The sequence below is a fragment of the Salvelinus namaycush genome, chromosome 16, assembly GCF_016432855.1.
Source record: "Salvelinus namaycush isolate Seneca chromosome 16, SaNama_1.0, whole genome shotgun sequence".
Lineage (NCBI taxonomy): Eukaryota > Metazoa > Chordata > Actinopteri > Salmoniformes > Salmonidae > Salvelinus > Salvelinus namaycush.
In genome coordinates this window covers 8,767,899-8,781,225 of record NC_052322.1, presented here as the reverse complement: position 1 = coordinate 8,781,225, position 13,327 = coordinate 8,767,899, and the positions used below count along the sequence as shown (strand labels likewise).

The 13,327-nt window shown below is 44.0% G+C and overlaps 1 protein-coding gene across 1 annotated transcript in view; it reads left to right on the top strand.

Annotated features, from left to right (window-relative positions):
- Positions 1-13,327, top strand: part of LOC120060878 (1-phosphatidylinositol 4,5-bisphosphate phosphodiesterase eta-2-like) — a 75,524-nt gene that overhangs the window by 41,854 nt on the left and 20,343 nt on the right. Inside the window, exons 11-15 of the mRNA XM_039010286.1 lie at positions 2,634-2,786; positions 3,714-3,812; positions 10,392-10,492; positions 12,693-12,785; positions 13,023-13,201. Coding sequence (XP_038866214.1) covers positions 2,634-2,786; positions 3,714-3,812; positions 10,392-10,492; positions 12,693-12,785; positions 13,023-13,201 — 625 coding nt within the window. The remainder of the gene's footprint in view (positions 1-2,633; positions 2,787-3,713; positions 3,813-10,391; positions 10,493-12,692; positions 12,786-13,022; positions 13,202-13,327) is intronic.

The window sequence follows — 13,327 nt, the reverse complement described above, 5'->3', positions numbered from 1 at the left end:
ATATGGTGAGCTACCGAGTGGCTAGGACAGGCAAGCCCCATACTATTGGGGAGGACTTAATTATTCCTGCTGCCACGGATATTGCTGGGGGAAAAGGCCCAAAAAACTATACAGACAATGTCTTCATCAAGCAACACTGTTTCACGACGCATCAGTGACATGGCAGGAGAAGTTTTGAAACAATTACTGCTTCGCATACAAGCCAGTGAATTATCTGCGTTACAGCTGCATGAGTCAACAGACGTGGCGGACCTGGCATAGCTCCTGGTGTATGTCCGATACGTTTATGGGGGGTCAATTAAGAAAGACATCCTCTTCTGTAAACCACTGGAAAAGTACTGGACAGCTTTGGGACATCATATGGACTTTGGTGGTCAAGATGTGTTTGTATCTGTACTGATGGCGCAAAAGCCATGACAGGGAGACATAGTGGAGTGGTAACGCGCGTGCAAGCAGTTGCTCCCGACGCCACACGGGTACACTGCAGCATCCACCGAGAGGCTCTTGCTGCCAAGGGAATGCCTGACAGCTTGAAAGACGTTTTGGACACTACAGTGAAAATGGTTAACTTTGTTAAAGCAAGGCCCCTGAACTCTTGTGTATTTTCTGCATTATGCAATGATATGGGCAGCAACCATGTAATGCTTTTACAACATACAGAAGTGCGCTGGTTATCAAGGGGCAAAGTATTGACACATTTTTTTGAATTGAGAGACAAGCTTAAAGTTTTCTTTACTGACCATAATTTTCACTTGTCTGACCGCTTGCATGATGACGAGTTTCTCACACGACTGGCCTATCTGGGTGATGTTTTTTCTCGCCTGAATGATCTAAATCTAGGATTACAGGGACTCTCCGCAACTATATTCAATGTGCTGGACAAAATTGAGGCTATGATTAAGAAGTTGGAGGACAACACATGGGTCTTTCCATCAGTGTATGATTTTTTGTGTGCAAATGAACTCAAGCTTATGGACAATGTCAAATGTGATATGGCGAAGCACCTGAGTGAGTTGGGTGCGCAATTACGCAGGTACTTTCCCGAAACGGTCAACACAAATAACTGGATTCGTTATCCTTTTCATGCCCTGCCTCTAGTCCACTTACCAATATCTGAACAAGAGAGCCTCATCGAAATTGCAATAAGCTGTTCTGTGAAAATTGAATTTAATCAGAAGCCACTGTCAGATTTATGGATAGGGCTGAGCTCAGAGTTTCTTGCCTTGGCAAATCGCGCTGTTAAGATGACTTTTGCAACCAGGTACCTATGTGAGAGTGGATTCTCGGCCCTCACCAGCATGAAAACTAAATACAGTCACAGACTGTGTGGAAAATGATTTAAGACTGAGACTCTCTCCAATACAACCCAACATTGCAGAGTTATGTGCATCCTTTCAAGCACATTTGTGCCCTGGTCATATAAGGGCTCTTTGTCACTTCCCTCAAGCCGGGTTGTGACAAACTCACACTCATTCTTGTGTTAAATAAATGTATTGTATAGTGTGTGTGTGGCAGGCTTACAATGAGGGCAAAAAACAACATTTGAGAGTGCGCTGACCCTGGTGCTAGAGGGGGTACGCAGCTGGAGGTTGAATGTTTGAAGGGGTACAGGACTATAAAAAGTTTGGGAACCACTGGATGAAGGAGAGGAGACAGGTTAAAAGAAGGATTTTAAGCCTTGAGACAATTGAGACATGGGTTGTGTATGTGTGCCGTTCAGATGGTGAATGGGCAAGACAACAGTTTTAAGTTGCTTTGAACAGGGTATGCCATGTGCACCGGTTTGTGTCAAGAACTGCAATGCTGCTGGGTTTTTCACACTCAACAGTTTCCCGTGTGTATCAAGAACGGTCCATCACCCAAAGGACATCCAGCCAACTTGACACAATTGTGGGAAGCATTGGAGTCAACATGGGCCAGCATCCCTGTGGAACACTTTCAACACCTTGTAGAGTCTATTCCCTGACGAATTGAGTCTGTTCTGAGGGCAAAAGGGAGGGGGGGTGAAACTCAATATTAGGAAGGTGTTCCTTATGTTTTGTATACTCAGTGTACATTAAATTACAACAAACAATAACACAATGCCTAAGGATTGCACACAAAATAGTTTGAATCCAATATGCATGTCGTCAGTGCTCATAGAATTGTTTCTTTACTCTTTATCAAATAGTACATATCAGTACATTACAATATTGCAGATTGTCATATAAAACTAATCTTCTTCTCAACCAATGGAATAGTAATGTTATATGCTGAAATGTTATGTGGTTTTAAATGGCACCCTGTTTCCTATAGTGCTCTAATTTTGTCCTGAGTCTTATGAGGGGGCATTTAGGCATAACATCAGGGTTTTTTCCACATAAAAGTATCTACAAAATGTTTTTCTACAATAGTGTACATATTGTCTTTTCTCTGACATATTGCATGACCATTGACCAACCATTTATTTTGTCAATCAGAACAAAATGAAAATATCTTTATTTGTTGCAATATATGGTTGTACTTAGACCCTGTAATTCTCTCTCGCCCCCCCTTTCTTCACCTTCCTCCCCCTCTTCTTATCTCTCCCCTTGTTCCCTCCCCTTTTCTCTCTCTCTCCCCCCCATCCCATCCCTCCCCCCTCTCCCTCCCAGACATCCATGACCAGGAAGCAGGTAGAGAACGTGGCTAAGAAGAAGCTGGACAACCTGCTGAAGGAGTCTAAGATCCGCGACCGCGAGGACCCAGACAGCTTCACCATCGCCACCCTGTCCCCCACCAAGCCCACCGATCAGTCAGCCTCCAAGGTAACAACCACGGCTCTGTAGACTAGAACTGGGTTCATATTCTATACTTTGAGTGTTAGCTTTAACCTGCCTGGACTTTTCTATTGGCTCCATTGCAACAGGCATGCAAAATCAAGCACAAGTCCAGAATTTAAAATTATTTCAAATAGTATTTGAACCCCCAGGTCTGTTGTAGACAGTGAAGAAATGTAGGCTACCGCACGCACACCCAACGGGGGTGTGAGTGGAGTGAAGAAGAGAGCCTCTGCACACTTATTCTGTCAGGGTTGGACTACCACTGTAAGTAATATAAAGGGACATTTCGTTAAGTACCACTGTAAGCCTGAGAAGCAACACTTATATAACACTTTTATAAGTATTCTGGGAAAACGTTTTCGCTGAGACAATCGTTCTGTTCCTCCCCTTTCTCTTATCGCAGAGATGCCCATTTATTAGTGGAATGTTTCATTAGCATTGTAATTGAGCCCTGTCTCTCTCTCTCTCTCTCGCTCTCCTGATCATGATAAACATTAAGTAGTGTGGCCTAGCAGCAGCTGAGGGCTTTGGCTGATTGAGGAGGCAATGCCTCCTACCCAGGGTGTCTAATGCAAGCAACAGTACACACATATACTCACATGCACGCATGCAAGCAACCACACACGCATATACACACACACACAGGCCAAGCGCCAATCAATTTCAATAAGGAGGACATTAGCATTCAAATTAGCCTCTAGGCATTGCTTACGTGAAGACAATCAACATGGTGAAGAAAATAGGTGTGTGTGTGTCTTCATAAATGTTTTAGAATGCCTCTACAGGTTATTGTCCATTGAAAGTGGGACCAAAAACATATCACTTTGGAACTGGACAGGTGTCTTTGTGGCAACAAAATATGTGTAAAGGAGGTGCTGAATTGTGTGTGTTTGTGTGCTCCTTCTCTTCCAGGGCAAAGGTGATGATGATGCAGACACAGGGGACGAAGCCAACCCCAGCACCAACAAGCGTCTAGGCAGGAGCTTCATGGGAAGTTTCTCCAAACGCAAGGTGGGCTTCATTCGCCACCCCACCTCCTCTTCCTCACTCTCTCCTCTCCTGTCCACCTTCCCAGGTCATCTTTCTTGGGTCGTGTTCAGTAGGCCATAACATAGTGAAATGATTTGATTCAACATAATGTTACAGTACTGATGGATAACACTTTGGAGCAGAGGTGCTACCGTACCAACTGAACTTGTCTTATAAGGATGCTCATTTTTGTTTCTTCCGTTGAGAAGCATTTTGAAACGTTTCTGTTTTGTACCTGCTAAACACGACCCTGGTCTCCACTCCTGTCCTTAATTCCTGTTGTTATCTCAACATGATTGAATTTACCACTCTTCTCATTCCATCCCATTCCATTTCATTAGTCTTTTGAGGAATGTCAGGTCAGGATCATGTCCCATTTAAAACATGTCCATTTAGATCCATGGCTGTTTGAAATCACACCCTACACCCTATATCACGGGTCGGCAACAGGCCGACAGGTCAAAACCGGAACACAAGTGATTTTTTTGGGGGGCCCCCCAACGTTTATAGTAAAAAAATATATATACACTGAGTGTACAAAACATTAGGAACAGCTTCCTAATATTGAGTTGCACCCACTTTTGCTCTCAGAGCCTCAATTCGTCAGGGCATGGACTCTACAAGGTGTTGAAAGCGTTCCACAGGGATGCTGACCCATGTTGACTCCAATGCTTCCCACAGTTGTGTCAAGTTGGCTGCATGTCCTTTGGGTTGTGGACCATTCTTGATACACACAGGAAACTGTGAGGCTGTTCTGAGGGCAAAAGAGGGTGCAACTCAATATTAGGAAGGCATTCCTAATTTTTGGTACACTCACTGTATGTCTCATTTCATGTAAATAAATAATAAACATTACATCACATACTTAGCATAGAAAACCAAATAAAAGCATGTAGATAGAAAGATGTGTGTCATGTATGCTAGAATAGAGGTTTAAAAAACGACATCTGCGTATGCATATTAGCCAATACATGGGACATAGCCTACACATATAGCATACCTTGCAATACAATCTTCTCTAAAACAGTTGTACAATGTGCTCTGCAATAAGATAACCAGAGTTTGATTTCTAAACCAGATGAGCTCTCAAATAGCAGCTACCCAATACCATGGCGGGCATGCATAATATTGGAAAATAAGGTATGGAGACTTTAGGATTATAGAAAAAGCAGTTGGGAAATTCACGTTTGAGCTTCAAATACTAAATGTTGGTTTAAATTATTAACTTTTCTACTAACCTAAAGGTTGACGGTGCCAAAATCTTGCCAATCCATTCATTATTCTACAAACTATGAGTCTGAGTATCAGACATGTTTTCCAAATGTACATTTCATACATATACTTTCGAACAAAGAACACCATCACAAAGAGTGTTTCACCATTTATTGAGTACGGAGACAAATAGGAAAGGTGTCTCAGGCAGTATTTGAAGTATCTAAATATAGTGTAAGCTGCTGTACCAATCAATGTATATCAAACACCGTGGAGGGCACAATCTTACAACGTTGCAGTCCAGAAATGAGAGCTTTACCATCTATGCTAAAAGTCTGAGCCTCTGATGGAGACTATAGAACTGTCATCAACACATGCTTCAGTATTCCCCCTTCTTTCTAGGAGCATTTGTTTGCCGCCCAGGCCCATGGAAAGGATCCCACCCTGGTCACCAATGTAGCTGACCGATGTAGATGGAGACCAGTGCTTTAGCTCAGTGTTTCCCAACTCCAGTCCTCAAATAACCTCAACAGCACACAGTTTCATTGTAGCCCATAACAAACACACCTCATTCAACTCATTGAGGGCTTGATGATTAGTTGATAAGTTGAATCAGGTGTGCTTGTCCAGGGCTACAACAAAAATGTGTACAATTGCGGGTACTCGAGGCTTGGAGATGGGGAACACTGCTTTAGCAAAATGCAATCTAAAATTTGTGTATTCGAAAGACGAGAACTCTACCATCTATGGCAAAATCCTGGGCTCCTGACGGGGACAATATAATTCTCCCCACTGCATGTTACAATAGTAAAATAATCTGTCACCTGAGGATCGGACCCTTTTTTCCCCTCCAATTTTCGCCTAAAATGACATACTCAAATCTAACTGCCTGTAGCTCAGGTCCTGAAGCAAGAATATGCATATTCTTGATACCATTTGAAAGGAAACACTTTGAAGTTTGTGGAAATGTGAAATTAGTTTAGGAGAATATAACACATTAAATCTGGCAAAAGATAATACAAAGAAAAAACCATGAGTTTGTAATAATTTTTAAACATTTTTTTATTTTTTGTATAGTCTTTGAAATGCAAGAGAAAGGTCAATGTATGATTTAGGAATCAGTGCAATACAGTGCAATTTAGGTTTTGGCCACTAGATGGCAGCAGTGTATGTGAACGTTTTAGACGGATCAAATCAAATGTTATTTGTCACATGCGCCGAATACAACCTTACAGTAGTAAGTAGACCTGTAGTAGACCTTACAGTGAAATGCTTACTTACAAGCCATGAACCAACAATGCAGTTTTTAGAAAATACCTATAAAAGTAAGCGATAATAATAACAAATAATTAAAGAGCAGCAGTAAAATAACAATAGCGGAGCTATATACAGGGGGTACCGGTACAGAGTCAATGTGCGGGGGCACCGGTGTTGAGGTAATGGAGGTAATATATACATGTAGGTAGAGTTATTAAAGTGACTATGCATAGATAATAACAGAGAGTAGCAGCAGCGTAGAAGAGGGGGTGGGGCAATGCAAATAGTCTGGGTAGCCATTTGATTAGATGTTCAGGAGTCTTATAGATTGGGGGTAGAAGCTGTTTAGAAGCCTCTTGGACCTAGGGCCTTCCTCTGACACCGCCTGGTATAGAGATCCTGGATGGCAGGAAGCTTGGCCCCAGTGATGTACTTGCGGTCTGAGGCCGAGCAATTGCCATACCAAGCGGTGATGCAACCCGTCAGGATGCTCTCGATGGCGCAGCTGTAAAACCTTTTGAGGATCTGAGGACCCATGCCAAATCTTTTCAGTCTCCTGAGGGGGAATAGGTTTTGTTGTACCCTCTTCACGACTGTCTTGGTGTGCTTGGACCATGTTAGTTTGTTGGTGATGTGGACGCCAAGGAACTTGAAGCTCTCAACCTGCTCCACTACAGCCCCGTCGATGAGAATGGGGGCGTGCTCGGTCTTCCTTTTCCTGTAGTCCACAATCATTTCCTTTGTCTTGATCACGTTGAGGGAGAGGTTCTGGTCCTTGCACCACACGGTCCAGGTCTCTGACCTCCAGGTCTCTGGCCTACCACTGTTGTGTCATCGACAAACTTAATGATGGCGTTGGAGTCGTGCCTGGCCATGCAGTCATGAGTGAACAGGGAGTACAGGAGGGGACTGAGCACGCACCCCTGAGGGGCCCCCGTGTTGAGGATCAATGTGGCGGATGTGTTGTTACCTACCCTTACCACCTGGAGGCGGCCCGTCAGGAAGTCCAGGATCCAGTTGCACAGGGAGGTGTTTAGTCCCAGGGTCCTTAGCTTAGTGATGAGCTTTGAGGGCACTATGGTGTTGAACGCTGAGCTGTAGTCAATGAATAGTATTCTCACATAGGTGTTCCTTTTGTCCCGGTGTGAAAGGGCAATGTGTAGTGCAATAGAGTTTGCATCATCTGTGGATCTGTTGGGGTGGTATGCAAATTGGAGTGGGTCTATGGTTTCCAGGATAATGGTGGTGATGTGAGCCATGACCTGCCTTTCAAAGCATTTCATGGCTACAGATGTGAGTGTAGTCATTTAGGCAGGTCGCCTTAGTGTTCTTGGGCACAGGGACTATGGTGGTCTGCTTGAAACATGTTGGTATTACAGACTCAGACAGAGAGAGGTTGAAAATGTCAGTGAAGACACTTGCCAGTTGGTCAGCGCATGCTCAGAGTACACATCCTGGTAATCCGTCTGGCCCTGCGGCCTTGTGAATGTTGACCTGTTTTTAGGTCTTACTCGCATCGGCTGCGGAGAGCGTGATCACACAGTCGCCCGGAACAGCTGATGTTGTTGCTGATGTTTCGGAGTTACTGAGCATAGAAGTTGTTATTTAGCTCGTCTGGTAGACCCGTGTCACTGGGCAGCTCTCGGCTGTGTTTCCCTTTGTAGTCTGTAATAGTTTGCAAGCGTCAGAGCCGGTGTAGTACGATTCAATCTTAGTCCTGTATGGACACTTTGCCTGTTTGATGGTTCGTCGGAGGGCATAGCGGGATTTCTTATAAGCTTCCAGGTTAGAGTCCCGCTCCTTGAAAGCGGCAGCTCTGCCCTTTAGCTCAGTGCGAATATTGCCTTTAATCCATGTCTTCTGGTTGGGGTATGTGCGTACAGTCACTGTGGGGATGACGTCATTGATGCACTTTTTGATGAAGCTAGTGACTGATGTGGTGTACTCCTCAATGCCATCAGAAGAATCCCGGAACATATTTCAGTCTGTGCTAGCAAAGCAGTCCTGTAGCTTAGCATCTGCTTCATCTGACCACTTTTTTTTTGACCAAGTCACTGGTGCTTCCTGCTTTAATTGTTGCTGATTTTTTTTAAATCCAAGGAATCATTGCATTTCTGTTCAAAATGTTGTATCAAGACTGTCCAAATGTGCCTAATTGGTTTAAGAATACATTTTCAAGTTCATAACTGTGCACTCTCCTCAAACAATAGCATGGTATTCTTTCATTGTAATACCTACTGTAAATTGGACAGTGCAGTTAGATTTTACTTACAACCTCATGCTAATCACATTAGCCTACGTTAGCTCAACCGTCTCGCGTGGGGGACGGGGACACCAAACCTGTAGATGTTTTTAAAACTGATTCTACATTAGTCTTCGAGATGCTCAAACAAGCATGTGTATCTTTAACTCTATAATGCACTACACTGTGCAAGACAAAACCCCCAATGAAAAGACAACGGGCAGATGCATACGTGGTCCCAATGTCTAAATGGTGACGGCAGGGCTAGTTCAAACTGCAGTAGTATGGTTCTCCTCACAGGTGACAGACTCAGCCCATGCTTGGTCAAAAGCACTTGGTTGATCTCTGGGAGCTGGACACAGGAGAGCTGAATAGATTATGTGAGACAAAAGTGAAAGACAAACAAATAAATCATCACAGAAAAGGGATGGAGTTTGTGAGCTAGAAAATGAACATCTGACAGTCTGAGGCAGGGTGCTCTGCAATCGTCCTACTCCAACTATTGACAGGGATATGTGGCATTTCTTATTTGTCCGTATGAATGAAATTAGTGGGTCCTGCCTTGATGACTGTTTTAGAGTTACACTACTTGTCCTACAGATTTATGTTGTCTTAAATTATTACTTGGAATAAACTAATAGCTAAATGAAATGCTACCTAGTGATAAAGCTATCTGCTCCTGCTAGCTAGCAACATATATACTTGTTGTAACTAGCTAGCCAACTAGCAAGATAACTAACTACATTACTTGTTCTAAGTTGATTTGATTCCATTTTGAGTCATTTTACAGCTCGTATTGATGGTATCACGTTTCTATAACTAAATGGTCAGATTATAAATAAAAAAGATTTGATAGAAGTTTGTCGGAAGGAGGTCTTTCTCAAGATGTCACCAGCTGTCTACTACTTTAGGTAAGGATTACGTGATTGGCAGACGTGATCAGCAGAGATAGTACCATGGATGATACACCATTTTTGATGGGTTTACAGTTTAGTACTCGACGGCGTTTGCCTTTTTCTTCTTCTTCTTTAAAGTTTTATGGCAGACTACAGCTATTGGTGTATTGCCACCACCTACTGTGCAGTGTGTTCTTCTTTGATAGTATTGCAGTCTACAAACAAATGCAATAGCTGCATGCTGGCACCTACTGTTTTGGCTGTATATCAGCCCAAATAATTAACAAAATAAATCTAAACTAAACAAAACTCAGTGTACTCCTTTATTCAGATTCAAATGCCAACACCCATCCCTACAGGCTCTGGGGCCTGAGAGGGAAGACCATCTTTGGACAGTATTCTTTGCAATGTTTCGGCAGTGAAGTCATAGAAACTCAAAAACCTTTCAGCCGTAAATACTATTATGTCCAGTTTCTTGGACACCATAAAATCCACCTTCTTCACATCAGTATATCAGTTTCCCTCAACTGTTGAACAACACTCTGAATCTCCACAGTCTGCTGAGCATCCACCACCATATCTTCAGCTCCCCTCGCTCCTTAAACTATTTCACGTGCATCTGTGTAGGAGACCTGCTCTATATCCCTGACCCTTGCCACTACATACTCCTTTACCCTAGCCGGGTACTCCGGGGAATTGGGGCGGCATTAGCCTGTCCAGCTAGCGAACGTAAACGTTTTAAAAAAATCAAGAATTGACATTGCCAACTAACGGAAATGTGTTCAGAATAAATAAATATACACAATATGTAAAAACCAGCTCCTCCCTCGACAGAGATCGATCATCTTGAAAACTAAAGCAGATAGCTTGCTTTGGCCCACCACTTAAGCTCATCCCTAGTAACTTTAGTGCATTGGTGCTGTTGTGACTGTATTGTGACCTTCTCCCCTCCAGAAAAAGGCGGCCAAGCTGAAGAAGACCAACAGCCTTGAGGACACTGACACGGACCAGGAGAGCACCAGCATGGCCTCCCGCGCTCCCTTACACCACAGCAGGTACTGTTTCCGTAGAGGCACGGACTGTTTCCATAGAGACATGAACTGTTACCATAGAGACTTAGGAGAGAGTGGCGCCGAAGGAGATGGCTGCTGTTGTACGATCCCGTAACCAATTGTGCTATTGTGTATGTTTTTTTTGCGTTATTTGTAACTTATTTTGTACATAATGTTTCTGCCACCGTGTGGCAGGGCTTGCGTTCAACACCATAGTGCCCTCAAAGCTCATCGCTAAGCTAAGAACCCTGGGACTAAACACCTCCCTCTGCAACTGGATCCTGGACTTCCTGACGGGCCGCCCCCAGGTGGTAAGGGTAGGTAACAACACATCCGCAATGCTGATCCTCAACACTGAGGGGTGCACTCTCAGGGGTGCGTGCTCCTGTACTCCCTGTTCACTCATGACTGCATGGCCAGGTACGACTCCAACACCATCATCAAGTTTGCAGATGACACAACAGTGGTTGGCCTGATGACCAACAACGATGAGACAGCTTATAGGGAGGAGGTCAGAGACCTGGTCGTGTGGTGCCAGGACAACAACCTCTCCCTCAACGTGATGAAGACAAAGGAGATGATTGTGGACTACAGGAAAATGAGCACTGAGCACGCCCCCATTCTCGTCGACGGGGCTGCAGTGGAGCAGGTTGAGAGCTTCAAGTTCCTTGGTGTCCCCATCACCAACAAACTATCATGGCCCAAACACACCAAGACAGTCGTGAAGAGGGCACGACAGAGCCTATTCCCCCTCAGGACACTGAAAAGATTTGGCATGGTTCTACAGCTACACTCAAATGGTTCTACAGCTGCACCATCAAGAGCATCCTGACTGGTTGCATCACCGCCTGGTATGGCAACTGCTCGGCTTCAGACCGCAAGGCAGTACAGAGGGTAGTGTGTACGGCCCAGTACATCACTGGGGCCAAGCGTCCTGCCATCCAGAACCTCTGTACCAGGTGGTGTCAGAGGAAGGCCCTAAAAATTGTCAAAGACTCCAGCCACCCTAGTCATAGACTGTTCTCTCTGCTACCGTACGGCAAGCGGTACCGGAGCGCCAAGTCTAGGTCCAAAAGGCTTCTTAACAGCTTCTACCCCCAAGCCATAAGACTCCTGAACAGCTAATCAAAGGGCTACCCAGACCCCTCTTTTACGCTGCTGCTACTCTCTGTTTATTATCTATGCATAGTCACTTTAACTCTACCTACATGTACATATTACCTCAATTACCTCGACTAACCGGTACCCCTGCACATTGACTCTGTACTAGTACCCTCTGTATATAGCCTCACTATTGTTATTTTACTGCTGCTGTGTAATTATTTGCTACTTTTATTTTTCTATTTTTTACTTAAAGCATTGTTGGTTAATGGCGTGTCGTAAGTAAGCAGCATTTCATTGTAAGGTTTACACCTGTTGTATTCGGCGCATGTGACAAATAACATTTGATTGGATTTGATTTAATTTTAGAGACATGAAATGTTCCCATGTAGACATGGGCCATGTCCTAATACCCATAACTAGATAGTAGGCCATTTGAGTATTTCATATTTTATGAAATTTCAAAAATCAAGTATACTTTAAATGCCTGGATGTCATACTGATTTAGACTTTTCATCTAGTGGAATTCACTGCATAATTGACGAAGAGAATAGTTTTTTCACACCCACGTGAGTTCGTTAACAGCTGATTATCAGAATAGGGGGGCTCTACAAAAATGGGGCTCTACAAAAATGAACAAGTTGTGGGGAATAAGCACGATTGGGCATTCAATGATGCCTTCTAAGTATGAATGAGTAGTACTATGTTGATATTTGTTGCTTACTGTATGCGTTTTTTACTAAACAGTATGTTCTATATACTGTAGTATGCAGTATGATTACGACACAGTATGTAGTTTAACAGTTTAGCAGGTAAGCCAGATTTCGGACATGGCCATTGGCTGTTACCACAGAGACATGGGCTGTTACCACAGAGACATGGGCTGTTACCACAGAGACATGGGCTGTTACCACAGAGACATGGGCTGTTACCACAGAGACATGGGCTGTTACCATTGTGACATGTTACACCTGCACCACAGCAGGTACATGGCAGCATGTACTACATAGCAGGTTACCATTGAAACGCTCTGTACAACCATACTGTAAGCCTAGACGTACCATAGCACTGTCCCACTGGCTCACTCGTTGTTTTCCTACAGGAAGAAGAAAACCATGAAGCTGTCCAGGGCTCTGTCAGACCTGGTCAAATACACCAAGTCAGTGGGCGTCTCCGACATAGAGACACAAGGTGAGCAGGGATAACAAACCCTACCGGAAACTGCTTTACTATACGGATACTGACCCCAGAGACAGGAGTAGGAATAGAGAAGAATGGAATGTATCCGTTTTTAAAGTGTTCACAGTCCATTTCAGACAAAGGAGTATTTCTTTTTGTGTGTTGATTTGTTTTATCACCAAGCCAACATAAAGGATTTAGTTGTCTGTGTGTCTTATATTTGTGTACTGTGTGTGTGTCTTCCAGTCACGAGCTCCAGTTGGCAGGTGTCGTCTCTAAGCGAGACCAAGGCCCACCAGATCATGCAACAGAAAGCCGCCACCTTCATCCACTTCAACCAGCGGCAGCTCTCACGCATTTACCCCTCCTCCTACCGTGTGGACTCTTCCAACTTCAACCCACAGCCCTTTTGGAATGCTGGATGCCATCTGGGTATGGGGGGGGGGTCCATTTCCATATAAAAAACCTTGTTTGATAATGTAGAGTTGGACTTCGCCCCACCTACATGTACAGATTACCTCAACTTACTGTACCCCTGCACACTGACTCGGTACCGGT